At 39.2% G+C, this 15,938-nt stretch overlaps 1 protein-coding gene across 2 annotated transcripts in view; it reads right to left on the bottom strand.

Moving 5' to 3' along the window:
- LOC133425423 (potassium voltage-gated channel subfamily H member 3-like) overlaps positions 1-15,938 on the bottom strand; it is a 49,036-nt gene that overhangs the window by 27,896 nt on the left and 5,202 nt on the right. For both annotated transcript variants that reach the window (XM_061716274.1, XM_061716275.1), the window contains exons 2-6: positions 6,631-6,864; positions 6,394-6,525; positions 3,606-3,751; positions 3,256-3,514; positions 1,974-2,131 (exon numbers count right to left, since the gene is read on the bottom strand). In XM_061716274.1, coding sequence (XP_061572258.1) covers positions 1,974-2,131; positions 3,256-3,514; positions 3,606-3,751; positions 6,394-6,525; positions 6,631-6,864 — 929 coding nt within the window. The remainder of the gene's footprint in view (positions 1-1,973; positions 2,132-3,255; positions 3,515-3,605; positions 3,752-6,393; positions 6,526-6,630; positions 6,865-15,938) is intronic.

Genomic DNA, 15,938 nt, shown 5'->3' with positions numbered 1-15,938 from the left:
TCAGGTGGGGAAATACAGCACCGCCCCTTTGGGCTGCGGTTATAAGACATGCATGCTTTGCTGCATTCAACAACTGACTAACAAATGCTTACAGCAACCAGAAGTCTCCATTACAACACATTACAACACCTTTAGCTCACAGCACAGATGATCACATGCACTGAAGTCCATGCACTTGGCTCTCTATATTGCAATACTTTATAAAATACAGATTTCGAAGCAACACAACTTTTTCATCTTCATAATTTACAAAACACCAAACTCTGGTCCAGCCCAGATCGTTCTGGTAAAAAACGTGCAAAATGGACCCTGACGTCGCCATCTTCTTGCTTAACTTGCAAGTTAAGGTTTGATCTGGCAATAAACTTTGTAATTTTGGCCTTTTTATTTGACATCCTGGTGTCAGCTTGCAGTAATAATATAACCAATGTGTCTTTGTATCAGTATGTGGTTCAGATTTTATAGTTGTTGTTCAGGTATTTACTTGCTGACTTTTCTTTGATTGTTTTTGGATGCTATTATGAGAAGATGTGTGTCAGGGTTGCAGGGGAAGGTCCCAAATGCACAAGACCATGGAAACGGGAGCAATCAGAACAAAGTAAAACCAAAAGTGATGAAAGAGCTAAAGAGACACAGTAGGGCTGGGCGATTTTGGACAAAAATAAAATCCCGATTTTTTTTTTTTTCTCTGAAAACCCGATTTTCTTTTTTTTTGGTAAAATTACAAAAGACAATGGAATAAGTTGTTTCAAATATTTTATCTTTATTTTTAAAGAAAAATAGCTAACAAATGTCCCTATTGGGAATTAAGTGCAATTGAAATATACTGTAAATCCTCCTTGAGTTTAGTAAAGTGACAACATTTACAATTTTCTTGACCAAACAAAGATGACTAGACACATGCAGCCAGCTGCAAAAAAGGAAAATCGATTTTCCGATTTTCCTTTTTTTAACATCGATTGTGATTAATAAATCCGATTTAGATTTAAAATCGATTAATCGCACAGCCCTAAGACACAGGTGTGCTCAATTACAACAGAAGAGAACAGAGGAAGTCACAGACACAGGGAAATGCTTTCAAAATAAAACTAGACGCAAAACAGAAGTCCAAACAACAAGAGCATAAGCAAACCAAGGTTAAAATTTAAAGAGTACCCAAAAAGACCCCATACACCCAGAATCAAGTCCATTACAGCATGTTTAGATGTAGATATATGCCACATAATCTTAATGACAGCTATGTTGCTGCACTGAAAGCTGGGATTTCACCACCTGCTCCTTTCACCTAGTCTTTGTTGCTTCCACAAGCTCCAGCTTCTTTGTCAGATAAACTGCTCCTCAAGTGGTTAAACAAATCTGCATGCACCATTATCTGTGAGGAGGGCCCAAATCACAACTTGAATTTGACTGCAACAAGAGTTCAGAACAATGAAAGGCACCACCTATCGTGTTGTGATGATGATTCTCATCACGATCCGTATCAGCTGCCAGGAGGCCCTGCACGTCATCTTGCTAAACTGCTGCTCTTAAACTTTGTACTCATCATGCCCATCAACTTAATTACTAGTTACCAGCTAATAATGAGCTATTTAGTGAAGCCAGGACTGAGCTTTCCTCCCTTGCAGCCACCACAGTAAACACTGCTCTGACAAAGAGCAGGATTTCAATGAAATATGCAGCAAAAAGTGATCTTCAGTCCATTCAAGTGTATGCGAGAGGGCTGTTGCTATGGTGACCGCCATGCATTTGTTGGCTCTTTATGGTCTTAATTAAATCGTTTCCTGTTGAGAGTTGAACACCAGGAGAGTACGGCTGATAAAAGAATGACGTCTGTTAAATTTGCGTCACTCCTGATTACGGTACACAAAAAGTACAGGAAGAGTGGAGCATGAAGGATTCGTGCACTCATACAAGATGTTTGCACGTTGAAACTTGACAAAATCAAAACTCAATGTTGTGTCTGTTGGACTCACCACGCTGATATTGAAGGCGTAGAGCAGGTCAAAGGGCAAGGCAGCAATCAGGTCCACGAACAGCCAGGAGGTGACGTAGTGAATGCATATAGAGCGGGCGTCGTACACCACCTGTCCAGATGTGCTTACGTAGGTCGTCCGGAAGTTCAAAACAATATCTAGCGCACACACACAGGAACATCTGAGTGATGACATTCACTTTGGCACTTCAGAGAACTTGTTACTCCATCTTGGGACATGCAGTTGCTCGGATGACCTTGTCTGACAATCATGAGGCTGTAAGAGCTTAGTGAACTCGGCTCGACCCCGATTACCTACAAACAAGGACAAACTTCATCCAGGCCTCAGGTTTTGTTACAGAAGGGATGCAAGTCTGGCCTGGTTAGTACAATCGTACAGGAAAATGAGAAGTCACACACAGGGGGGGCTTTACAGAAGGGCCTTATTTGGGTCCATACGTCATATAAATTCAAGGACAGTTGATAATGTGGACCAGAAATGGAGGTCACAAATCATGTAACAAAGCTGATTTTAAAAGCCATTTTTATATGTGTAAATGTCAGTTTCAGCTTGATTTGAGGGGATATTTAACTACTTTGAGGCAGTGATATCTAACTGGAGAGAAAAACTGACTAAAGAGACCGAACCAGAGTAAATCCACTGAGCTGCCAAAGTTCCTTTCTGCTGCTCTGAGTAAACATCTACAAACTTTTTACATTGTATTTCTTGTCCTTATAGAGAAGTAATTATAAAAAGTACCCATATTACACTGAATAGGAGGGAAATAATTCAGGCGAACAGAAATTCTGTATCGTCTTAAACGAGTCAAAGCGTGAACAGCAAATAAAGTTCAATTTCCTACAGAATAATAACAGTACAAATAAGAAAATTAAGTATTATTTGCATATTTTGTTCAGGTTTCATTAGTGTTGAAAATAACTCTTTCAAAGTGAACACTAGATTACACTAATCTACTGACATACAGAAATATGACAGCAATTTCTTTAATACCTCAATTAATACTGTTCATGGGATTTCTTTGATTTGGTTACCAAAGTAGAGCTGATACAGATAGAGGTGTTCAGCTTCAGCTGCAGGGAATGCTGATCACAGTTCAGCTTAAAGATCCAATCAGGGGACAAAGAGTTTTTAAAGCTCTTTTAATTCAAATATCGAGAACTCCCTCAAAGACCAAATGTGAAGAACAGGCAAGAAATAAATGAATTTTTTTCTGAGACCCAGCAAAAAAAAGGGGATAAACAAACATCTTCTGTTGTCTTACCGATAATGAAAAGTATCTCAACCAAGATGTCGCTGTGACTCGGAGGGTTTCGAGCGGTGGAGTCGCCATCGTCCCGTGTTTCCACGGCAGTGAAGCAGACGTTGTAGGGAACAGTGATGGCTACGTAGAAGGTGGCCAGCAGGATCAGCCAATCCCAGCCGGCCTTGAATGCACCGTAGTGAAGGAGGATGAAGCGGGACCTTTGGACATCGGCCACCTTATACTCTGGGACGGGGTTGGCGTTGGCTCCAAGAACGCTCTGGAAACAGGAGCGTTACAGCCATCAGGGGAGTGGGACAGAAAATGATCATTTCTTTCTTAGACACTTCAGAAGTCCCAACATGTCTCACGTTGTTGAGCTTTAGCTTGCTCTTGCTCTTGTCCTGTCTCTGGAGATGTCCAGACAACTGGTAGAGGACGGCCCGACTGCGCCGCCGCTCCATGTTGCACCCTGGAGGACGACTGACCGGCTGGATCTCAACACCATTTTCCTCATCTGAAACCACAAACACACAGAACACTGGGAAGCTGAGAAACTAGAACGGATCCATGGAAACTGTGTGTGTGTGTGTGTGTGTGTGTGTGTGTGTGTGTGTGTGTGTGTGTGTGTGTGTGTGTGTGTGTGTGTGTGTGTGTGTGTGTGTGTGTGTGTGTGTGTGTGTGTGTGTGTGTGTGTGTGTGTGTGTGTGTGTGTGTGTGTGTGTGTGTGTGTGTGTGTGTGTGAATTTTTATTTTTGTGTCATGTCCGAAGACCCATCCCTTTACGGGATTATAAGACACCACAAACAGAAAATCATCAAATACACAATATCACACACACTTAATTGGGAGCTGCACAATGAACACCGGAAAAACAAAAATACATAAATAAATCAAAAACCAGAATGGATATTTTTAAATATATGTTACTTTTCTTCGTTTATCCCACGCTTTCTCCAAATAGTCAGCAAGTGCAAATACTTTATGATCAAAAATCCATTTGAGTCTCTCAGCATCGCTTACCCACATCAAATCCAGATTCTTACATCTATCAAATAATTTTATATATATGTATATGTGTGTGTACAGGACTGTCTCAGAAAATAAGAATATTGTGATTTTCTATAATGCAATTACAAAAACAAAAATGTCATACATTCTGGATTCATTACAAATCAAATGAAATATTGCAAGCCTTTTATTATTTTAATATTGCTGATCATGGTTTACAGTTTAAGAAAACTCAAATATCCTATCTAAAAAAATTAAAATATTCTGGGAATCTTAAACTGTAAGCCATAATCAGCAATATTAAAATAATAAAAGGCTTGCAATATTTCAGTTTATTTGTAATGAATCCAAAGTGTATGACGTTTTTGTAATTGCATTACAGAAAATCACAATATTCTAATTTTCTGAGACAGTCCTGTATATATTATCGTAGGTCATAAATAAAGGCCAAATTGAAGACTATATTTACTGATATTGATCTTCCTCATGTTTTAATTTGCCACGCAAAAGTTTGGGCGTACCTGCTCAAACAATCTGTTCTGGCATCCGTTGTTTAAGATGTGACTGATTCCTCCTCATGGTGAACAGTTGGACATCTGAGCTTTTCAGTAAATTCTCTGTCATTTTCCTGCATAATATACATATGTTGTGTCTGAAAGGCTATAATTTAACTTCATAAGTCCATGTTTCCATCATTGAAAACTGAAGTAGAGTTGTTTATTAAAATGTTCATCTGTAAACTCATGATGCAAAATATTGAGCCGAGCGTGTTTGTCTTAGCATCTGTAGCAAGCCGATCAAAGTTTTGAGGAATGCTGAGGAACGTTCTGCTGCTGAGTGTCGGCAGAAGGTTTTTACTAAGTATTTCTAAAACCGTCAGCCTTGTACTGGATCATAACCAAGCGGCTGTACCACTGCTGTATGCTGCAACCGCAGAAATTCATTGATAGCAGCGTGAGGCAATGCTAAAGAAAAGAAATCTAAATTTACAAGAACATTATATCCCTGGAGCCATACAGTAAATCTTCTTTGACTGCCCAGCCTGCTGTTCTGAGTTATGTTGATGCAGTGAATGTAATAATAGGCATAGCTCAGCTTTACCGTCCTCTCAACCACATATAGTCAAGAAAAGACCTGACGGCAAACATTCAGCCAGGTCTGATGACATACAGTACTCCATGTATGTGCAGTTTCTTCATTGCCATTTGCAAGTGAGACAGAGTTTATGTTTATGAAGAATAACAAAGCAAAGCTGCTTGTAGTTTAGTACAGAGCTGTCATCAAATACACTTTGTTCCCATAAGCTTAAATATTTATATACTAAAACTGGATCTCTAAATCCTTGTACAATTGCTTGTGCAAAAAACTACCAAACCAAATTCATTTAGTAGGTTGCAGCAGTTCATGTGACACCTTGTTTTTATCTGTACATTTATGCAACATGCAAGTGTGTTCATTTTGACTGATCTCTCATGTACAGATGCAAAACTCCTCTTGCCAGTGTTATTTTTCGGAGGATAGTTTTTAAGTTGTGCAGTGGATTGTAGAGAGTTTATGCATTGTTCTTCTTCCTCTGCAGGGTATTAAATATATAGTGTTTGCCACTGTGTGTAATACAGTAAAAATTCATGCTTCTTTTATCATAATATTCCACAAAGCAGGTTACATGTATCTTCACTAAGTTGTCACCATGCATTATTTCTTCTTTTTTAGTTATGCAATTCCTCCCCGTGCATATTACACACAACTAGAACAGGCTCTCCCAGATGCCTCCACAGGAGAGAGTTGACGTTCAATTGTCGAGCCATCCGTAAAGCGCTGAACAATATGGAAGTCTGCATTAACCTCATGAGTGTAAATGTTCTCATTTTCCCTCCTTTTTAATCAATCATCTGTACTTTATCATCCCTCTTACTGCTGGATGGACGGTTTAAACAGATGACTCAGCCTTTGAATGCCCTACAAGTGGTTAATTTTATGATATTAGTCTGGAGAACATTGTACTAAACAGTGAAAAAGGTTTTTTTGATTGACTACAGCACTTAGACTCCTAAGAATGAAACCTCTTCTGCAGAGGCTCTACTGAATCATTTCTCCTGATTACAGAGAAGCTGGATGTCCAACCCTCTTCCTCGTGTTGGTTCTCACCAGCGTCAGGTTCATTGCCGTGGTCCAGGTCCTTATTTTCTGTGATATCCTTGTGCGAGACCAGGAAAAGAACCACCTCCCCCTTCTCATTCTTGATGGGAACTATGTCCAGCAGACACCAGAACATGGAGCCTTTTCAGAGAGGACAGAATAAAAACATGTCAAGTTTTACTTAACTACTATTTATGTCATGAGCGTGATTGACTTTGACAGCGTCCTCAAGCAACTCGGTCCTACCAGTCTTCTTGTACAGAACGATCTCCGTCTTGAACTCCCGGCGTTCATCCAGAGCTTTTTGCATTTGTGAGGTGAGGCGTTCACTGGTCTCGCTGCCATACAAGAAGTGACACATGCAGCTCTTCTGCATCAGCTCGCCCCGAGCGAAGCCCGTCAGCTCGCAGAAGCCATCGGAGCAGTAGACTATGGGATACAGGGACTGGACTTGAGCATTCCCCAGAACAAAGTTGCTGTCTGTGCGAAGGAAGGATCGGGGGAAAAAAACGGGAGAGAGAAACAGATGGAGCTTAGGAAACATGTTAAGAAGTCGGAGGAATCACAAACATCCATTAAGAAAAGATGACTTTGCTTGTCCGTTAGTTGTTGGGAAACAAAGCCAGCTGGAAGAACATGATGCAGTTGTAGCCTTAATGGAGGACTTCTGTGATGATCTCAGTTGCAGAAGCAAGAGATCATGACCTACACTTTCCTTAAGGTCCGATGTTAATTCATAATTTATACACGGTGTTCACTTTCACTCCACTTTGGCTCAGCGCACTACAAAGTAATTCCTCTCTGAGGAAACGTCCTAGGGGACAATTTTACACGCTTGCTGTGTTTCAATGAACTTCTTAGCATAGTTTTTTTTCTTTCTATTGTTCCCCTTAAATAATTAAATCTTTTTCTTTGTTCATCACATGCGCTGTCCTCCCTCCCACCCTCCCACTGCTTCTAGTTCCTGTTATACTTTGATCTAAAGCAGCTTTTTTGGAAAAAAAAAAAAGTAATTGTGAGTTCGAGGTACATACAGTAAATATACTTGACTTAAAAAGACGTGGATAGACCAAAAAATATGTTCCTGTCCACATCGTTTAGCATCAAAGTAACACAGTTCTACAAGACTTCTAGAAAGAGATGTTTTAGAAGTCGGCTCTATGGAAACATATTTTACGTAGCTGTAGGCTACTTCAGGCTACTTTCATATTTACTTAAGGACAAAATCAGCCCTTTTAATCCGGCTTTGCAAAGTTTACACTCTAATAATGTGCCTTCTATGTGCATCTTTTACTGTATACCAATGGGACATACCGTACTGTAAGATGCAAATAAACCCTGTCTAGCTCCAGAAAGATAACATTATTCTCTAAAACTGATCATTTTCTAAATATTTAGCTTTTGTTCAGTCCCCAAATTAATTCTTAGAAATAAATATAATTTATATCAGTAATGATAGTGTTGTATAATTATTTAGATTGTTTAGATAAAAATAATATGGTGTAAGACTTTCTGCCACCCTGACAGAACTGATAAATTCATCTCACTCAAAAAACATTGGAGTGATACTGAAAGTGGTGATGTCATTTATCTTCAATCTTGCATCTATAATTTAGCGACTCTTAGATTTGAAGCCACCGTGACATAAGCCATCAGGCTGTGAGCTCGTGTGTGGAAGACTTAAGTCTGCATTTAGATTTGGATGAGATGTTGGAGCTGGAAGTTAACAGGCTGACGTGAAAATGGGCAGAAATATACATACAAATATACACTGAAGCCTGATTGCTTTTTAATTAGGAAACTATAAGTGAGAGACTTCAACCATAGGAAAAATACTAAATACACTTACTCAGCTGTTCAGGAGATAAGATGAAACTTCTTAATTGGAAGTGCATTGGACCTCCGTATTTTAAGTTTATCAAAAGAGCTGTGTCTGTGTCCTCAGGGATGCAGATTTTATCTTTCAACAAGATGCAACATTTGTGACCCTTATCTTTATTTTAAATCTAAAAAATAGGTTAATTAAATGGAGCAAAGGTCAAGCAGAGGTAATTAGTCCATGAGGCGAACCTGCATACAAAGCACAAGCAAGTTTTCACCGTACAGGTAAAAATGAGACGCGAGGCGAGAACTGGGATAAAGCTAAAGTCCAACAGCCATCACAGTTTCATGAAAACAAGCAGCTGAAGAGCTCGTCACAAAGGAACTGAGACAACAGAAGAAGAGAGAGACGGTAATAACTAATTACAACTGGTCTGGACAGCAGGGGGGTAATCAGGGGGTAATCAACTTGGCAAACAGAAAAAATAACAATTACACATGAAATAAAGAAAGAAAATTACTCAAGTTTCTGATTATTGGTCTAAGAAATATTTTTTTGACTTATGTGAAATTAAAGTTGTTGGGTGAAATAACTGATCACAAATTGCATCTCTGATTTTGATTAATTATACCCTGGATCTTATTTTAGGATGAATCAGTCAAAATTAAGTGTAATTTACACAATAATTATAAACCTCGTACACACAGTTTGAGTTTTATTTATTTATTTAGTTATTATTCTCTTTAATTGGCTCAAAAAGCAAATAAGTGGGTTGCTAAAATGAAATTAGTGACAGAAGAACCTTTAAAGCCCTTGCTTGGCCTGTTCAGCATGTTGACCCTCTCACCTGTCCTGTTACTCCGACACAAACTAATTAGCAGAATTAAGACCTTCCTGTCTGTCCATGAAGTTGGTGAATCAAAGCGAAAAAACAGCACGCATGTATTTATTCATAAGCTGATTGTCAGGGGATGATGGGAGCTGCAGCGCTGACAAACAGGAACACAAAGCTCGAGGAACCATCTCAAAGAAGCCACACTGTAATTGAGTCAGGTATGATTGGTGGGACTCACAGCCAAGACGTTCATTACAACGATTTCATTAAAGTCTGTATAAAAATAAACATGAAGCACTGGAGCACTCACTCTGACAAATGCGAGCAATGTAAGACAAGAGAACAGGCGATAAAAGAGAGAACGGGAGAGCGGATTAGTTGAGCCAGTAAAATGTGGAACTGCAAGAAGATGAACTGGGAACAATTATATTTCAGGATTTGCACATTAATAGAGAATACTGAACTCAGACAAGCGGAAAAGAAAACATGTCCTCTGTTTTCATGTTTTACATATCAGGATACATAATTAGCTGAATATAACTTCAAATGAAAACTGACTCATCATATATTATGCTGTAGACTATTTTGAAAAGAGGTGCTGCAGTCCGAGCTGCCTTTACGCAGTAAACAGTGGGCACTGCATGCTGCGTTTATGGTTAGTACATAGCAAGGCGCCCTAAAGTTTATGTAATTTGTGATAAGCTGCAGGAATCATGATGGTCTTTCAGATTTGGACGACAGAAGTAAATATTACTACCGTTGTTGTGACCAATGCTATGGTCACATATTGTAATGTGGGATTCACTTGTGAGGTACACTGGTAACTGCGTAAAAGTTATCTAATGCCCTTTTAACAATTTTTTGTGCCAAATTTAGTCAGGAATATACACAAAGACTACAGTCTATGGCGGCATGCATGAAAATGCTGCATAATACTGCAGAAGAGCGGCTCAGATTGACAATCCATTGTTTTCCAGCTCTGTTATGATGTGACAAATCAGATGCATCCAACTCGGTTTTCACTCGTTTGTTAATGTATATGAAATGGAATGAGGTGTATTTACAGAGGCGTACATTATGAAGATGATACACCATTGGTTGGGGAAGATGGTCAGGATGTAGGACTGCTACATGTCCCTGAAAAGAACTAGACATATTTATTTAAATATATAAATACATACATAAATACATACTAAACTCTGTGCCAATACTTATACATACATTTTGGTGTCTTGTAAAATTTTAGCCACAAAAAATTAACTCCCCAAACAGTTATCATGGATAAGAAATTTAGCCATGGAGACCTGAACCTTTTTCTCCCCAGGCTGTAAAAGAGTACATGTTAACGTGGGTGTCAATGGGATTGAGTTACTATTGGAGTCAGCCCCCATGTGGTCAGTCTAGGAACTGCAACTAAACTCATTTTGTAGTTGGCATCAAACTTATGTAGCCCTTGTTCGAGGCACGCCTGATCTGGAAGGGTGAACTAACCTTCGACCGGCCTCGCACAACGCCAAAATGGATAACTCTTGGCAAAATAATGAAATAGTTTGTGCCACACGTGATCTTTTTTCTTTTCACTGAGAACAGATTGTAAATAGCGAGCTCATTAACCAGCCTGAAGGCAAAAGTTTGAAATGACCTGATTACCTGCAGTCTCCACACCAGCTCGCATATTAACAGTTAAAAAGAAAAAAGATGATATTGTGGGTGACGTTTTATTGCTGTGTGAGAAAAATGCTCTTTGTCCCTATAAAAGTGCATGTTAAAGACAAGGTTAATATTCTTTTTTGGGAACTTGTTCTCGCTGCTCAGGTCCTTCAAATACAGCTACAGTGAGAGCCTAAAGCAACAGGCCACTACGTGAGGCTCTCTTACATCAGCAACAGCAGAATCTCCTTCTTGTTTTCATTTCTTACCAGGTGTTGGGCAGATTCAGAAACAGCTGTTACAACAGCTGAGTCTTCCAGCTGCTGTGAGACGCAGCGAAGGAAGGCGCTTCCTGATTTTGAGCACGAGTATGCGGCAGCTGCTGACTTAAGGAGTGTGACAGAATATAACAGGATTTGATTAATCACTCCGCTTGGAAAAAAAAAAAAAGCTTGGTTCTTTTAAGGTGATTAACTGGCAAAATGGAAGAATATTTTAATATTTAACAGGCACTGCTTTCATAGGAGGCAGAAATAGTTAAGGATACTCTTAAGATGAACGCTAAAGAAAACTCAACCACTGATGTGAAAGAACTAAGATGTTTGCTTATATATGATTGTTTATGTTTCAAAACCATCTTTTGTGGAGTTTCTTTCCCGACAAAAGTCAGTCAGTGTTACTCTGCTATAGGATCTGTGTGTCCACTGACAGAAACCTTGATACAATTTTGTCCATCAACTCAACTCAACTTTATTTATAAAGCGCTTTAAAACAACCACAGCTGAAACAAAGTGCTGTACATAAGAGGACAAACGGCAAAAGACAATAAAAACAATTAAATAAACAAATAAAATTACATAAAACCACTAAAAACAGAGCTAGGTCTCATACTGGGTTAAGAGCCAATGAGTAAAAGTGGGTTTTGAGGTTGGTTTTAAAATCGCTCATAAGAACCTGGATGATCATCCACCACCTGAACTCCCCCACTTGCTGCCTTGAGTCTCTGCCAGCAGGGTTCTTAAAAGTATGACACACCGTCTGGCCTCAGAGCTTCTAGACATTATCAGTATTGTACGTGGCATCATAAAATTTATGTAGTTGACATGGAGGGGAATGAGAATGCCTTTGGTGTACTTGCCAACACACTGATTTGACTAAGGGGTTAGGTTGTTTGGTTTTACTTTTGACCTTAAATCATTTGATGGACCAAACATCAACTAATGCAGAAACTGCAGTAGACGCACTAGAGCAGCGGTCGGTCACCCAAAATGTTGAAAGAGCCGTATTGGACCAAAATACAAAAAACAAATATGTAATGAAAAGTCTTGTATTAGCCTTAGAATGAAGACAACACATGCTGCATGTTTCTATATTAGTTATAACTGGGGGAAGATTTTTTTTTCATTATGCACTTCGAGAAAAAAGTCGAAATGTCGAGAAAAAAGTCGAAATGTTAAGGAAAAAAGTCGAAATGTTGAGGAAATAGTCGCAATTTCGTGAAAAAGTTGAAATGTTGAGAAAAAAGTCAAAATTTCAAGAAAAAGTAGAAATGTTGAGATGAAAAAGGAAAGGAAAAAGGAAGAAAAAGAGGAAATAAGGCAAGAAAAAGGAAAAAAGAAAAAAAAGAAGGAAAAAAGGAGGAAAAAAAAGAAGAAGAAAAAGGTCAAACATTTTTGAAAAAGCTCCAGGAGCCACTAGGGCGGCGCTAAAGAGCTGCGGGTTGCTGATCCCTGCACTAGAGCTACTGATACCACTGTCAAAACCTTCAGCTTAGTTCTCAAAGCCGAACGTTTTATTAAATGGAAACAAACGAGCTGAGCCCAAACCATCAGATCATATGGGGACACCATAAACCAATATTCATATGACATTGGTCAAGTTTACAGATTTTTCTACTTATGTCTATACTAATGATAGGTTGTGCAACAAACAATATATAGAACAGTTCCAATTATAATATTCATCTTTACACCTGAATGTGTAACCTGTTCTGCTTCTACACACACAGCCATCAACCTCAGCTGCACTGACATGTTCCCACAAAACAAGGATCTGGTTCTATTTCCTCTCATTTTACCTCTGGCTTTATGCAATCATATTTTCCTTTGTTTTGCACATTGCCCAGGCTCCAGGCTGGCCGCGGCGCATCCTCAACGCACAACACAACCACTCAGGATCAGCCCCTGAGTGGCTTAGGGATCCCCGATAAATCTGGCTGCTGATAACACTGGCAGCGACAGCCCGCCGCAACACATTCACCAGCCGGCTGAGCTTAAGCCAAACATACACCGCTTTTGTTTATACACCTTTTTATTGAGAAAAAAAAGGCTTGTGCTATCTTGCATCTCTCATTTCTAACATATACCATAGAGAACGTGACAGCCCATGCATAAAAAATAACATTGAATGCTGGTAAACAATAATTAAATTAGCTGTTCTCTGGGGGATTTGGTGGATTTAAAATGAAAACAGTTTCATTCACTTTGTTCCTCAACCTTACAGCCCGTGGCTTTATTTCCAAAGTCTGTTTCACTTACTGAAATTGAAAACTCCACCACTAAAATCACTAATCAGCCTCATTGTCACATTTTTCTTTCTTATTTTTTCTTTCAAAAGCTGGCAGTTAAAACTTCTGAAGTGCAACTGTTTGAAATGGACACTCCCCTAGTTTTAGATGGGGTGTGGGGACCAGCAACCTCTGAACCTCAGCCTTTGAGCATGCAAAGACTGTGAGGCTGAATGGGACTGAAGCTGCTCTCTATACAGGACATTTAATGGATATTTAATGGTTTTAATATTGTTTGAAGCATTAGTTAAATGCTAAATAATGACCTTCGAACTTCCGGGACTGATGTCACACAGGAGAGATGACACACACACCTGGCTGAGATCCCAATCCAACGTGAGCCTGACATGCAGGCTGATCTGATCGTTTTTATCCCCTCGTATTCTCCCCACGTTTACACCCACATTACAATAGTTATTTATGATCTGCACCACAATCCCATGCAGAGGACCCGTTAATCGCCGCTGCAAACACCCAATTTATAGTTCATTGTTTTAGACAAACACATCTTTATCTGAGCATCAGCCATATTAAACGAACACTGAATAAACAATCCTCCATGAGGGAAATGGGAGTCATTTATAAAGTGAAAAAGATGGAGCGCTATGCAAATAAAATGTTTGTTTTTCACTAAAAAATGGCAAATCGAACCACTGTAAATAAACTGGTGACACTGAAGGTCAAGCAGACAACAAACATGATGGAACTGAAATAACTACTTAGTAGAAATTGTAAACATTTGATCCCATAGGTTTATCTGAAATTACTTGAGCTTTTGGGTTAAAAGGTAGGTAAAGTAAACCAAAGTAATGTTTTGTCTTTCTTAGCTGCATTAACCTAATGAGAACAGGCAATCTCAGCGTTTGACTTGTAAATACTGGAGAACTGACTGAATCTGCTCTTTCCCGTCATTTCATTAATTCACATCTTTAAACTTCAATGACTTAACTTTTTTTCTGCAGCACCCCGTAGGCAACTTTGTAAGGACGTCCTTCATTAAAATGTCCCTGCTGGTGGACATTTGGCACTAAAGTAAAGTCATGAGAGGAGAGTTCATAACGGAGATCAGGCCGGACCCTCACAGACGGCCGGCCAGGCAGGTGGTCTTCCTTCATCTCTGTTTGCATCCATTCACTGTGACTGAGAAACTAATTTTAGGCAATTTGGGTTACAATCTTTAAACAGGACTTGATGTCTTCCTTTAAAATTCTCTCTATGAACTGCTATCATCACTGTCCTTTAGGAGGTGGCATCATTTATGAAGCAAACACAAGCTTGTGACATTAATTCACGAGTATTTGTTTTCTTTTAGATGAGTGTTCTCATGGGAAAAGTGAATAAAGACTAAAAAAAAAATACTAAACCATTTATCATCAGCTGTAAACAAAGCTAATTTTATTTTCTGTGACTGGTGATTTCTTACTCAAACAGTTAAAAACAGCTGGTCACCTCACTGCTTCAATTACACACCAGAAGGATGTTCAATATGGATGTTGACAACTGTCCTCAACTACAGATTTAAATTAGAAACTACAGATTCAATTAAATAGCAAAAACCGAAAGTGTGGTTTTTTTTTTTTGATGGTTTGATCCTTTGTTTTACTGAATTAATTTACTGTACTGACCAATCTGTTAGTGCCCAATAAAATGAAGAGAACGGAACCTAAAGAGGATGAGGAGCAACTTTGAGAAGCTATAGAGCTTCACTGATAAATCTCTTATGGAGGAGGAACATCTTCAAGAACCAAAAGGGCATTCAGTGACCCCCCCTCCTACCCTCTTCCTAATGCTGAACTGAGACCACCAATGTCTTCAGCTCACATGAAACCGTGATGGCTCAGGATATTGTTATGAAGGACTTTTGTTTTTTCTGTTTCTGTTTTCAGGTTTTTATTCTCAGCCTGTTTGTAGTTAAAGTGACGGATCTTGTTTAAAGGGGACCTATTATGAAAAATATGTTTTTTCTTGCTTTAACCTATATAAAGTGGTCTCCCCTCAGCCTGCCAACACAGAATCTGAGGAAAGCAACTAAATTCTGCAGGGTCTGGTCACCCCGCCCGGAGGATCCTTCCAGTGTCATGTGACTTTTACGAGCCGTTCAGATTTGTGCATTTTCGTTACGTAAGCAAAATGCAAACCACGCCTCGGTCTCCTCCGCTGCTGAAACCACGCCCACAACCAACTCCGCCGGGCAGAGTGTCCGCCGTTGTTTAGAAGCGGTGGCTGTTTCCACAACGAGGGACATTAGACATTAGGTTTTGCATCGACATTTACCCTCATAAAAGGATCAGTACCAACAGTACGGACCCGGCAACTGCACACGAGTCAGCGGTAAGTGACGTTAATTTTTTATATTATTTATATTTGTTTACAAGTATGATCTTTGCATGGGCTAAGTATTTAGCTTAGCTCCAGTGTTACCCCGTGTTACGGAGCTCTATTAGTACCGTAATACATTTTTTTCTGTTCATGGTTTCAGATCTTCCAAGCACCTGAAGCTTCAACGACACCTTCAGAAGACACGCAGCCCTTCCTTGAGCCAGCAGTAGTGCATAAATGTTATTTATATACAACTTATGTTTTTATTTTTTAACAATAAAGTTGCCATTTATTAACATTCAGTGTTGTGATTTCTTTACAGTTAACATGATTCATTTGTCTTGTAACATATGAAATGAAAT

The sequence above is a fragment of the Cololabis saira genome, chromosome 24 (assembly GCF_033807715.1).
Source record: "Cololabis saira isolate AMF1-May2022 chromosome 24, fColSai1.1, whole genome shotgun sequence".
NCBI lineage: Eukaryota > Metazoa > Chordata > Actinopteri > Beloniformes > Belonidae > Cololabis > Cololabis saira.
The sequence above is the reverse complement of the archived record's forward strand: the minus strand, read 5'-3'. Positions and strand labels throughout refer to the sequence as shown.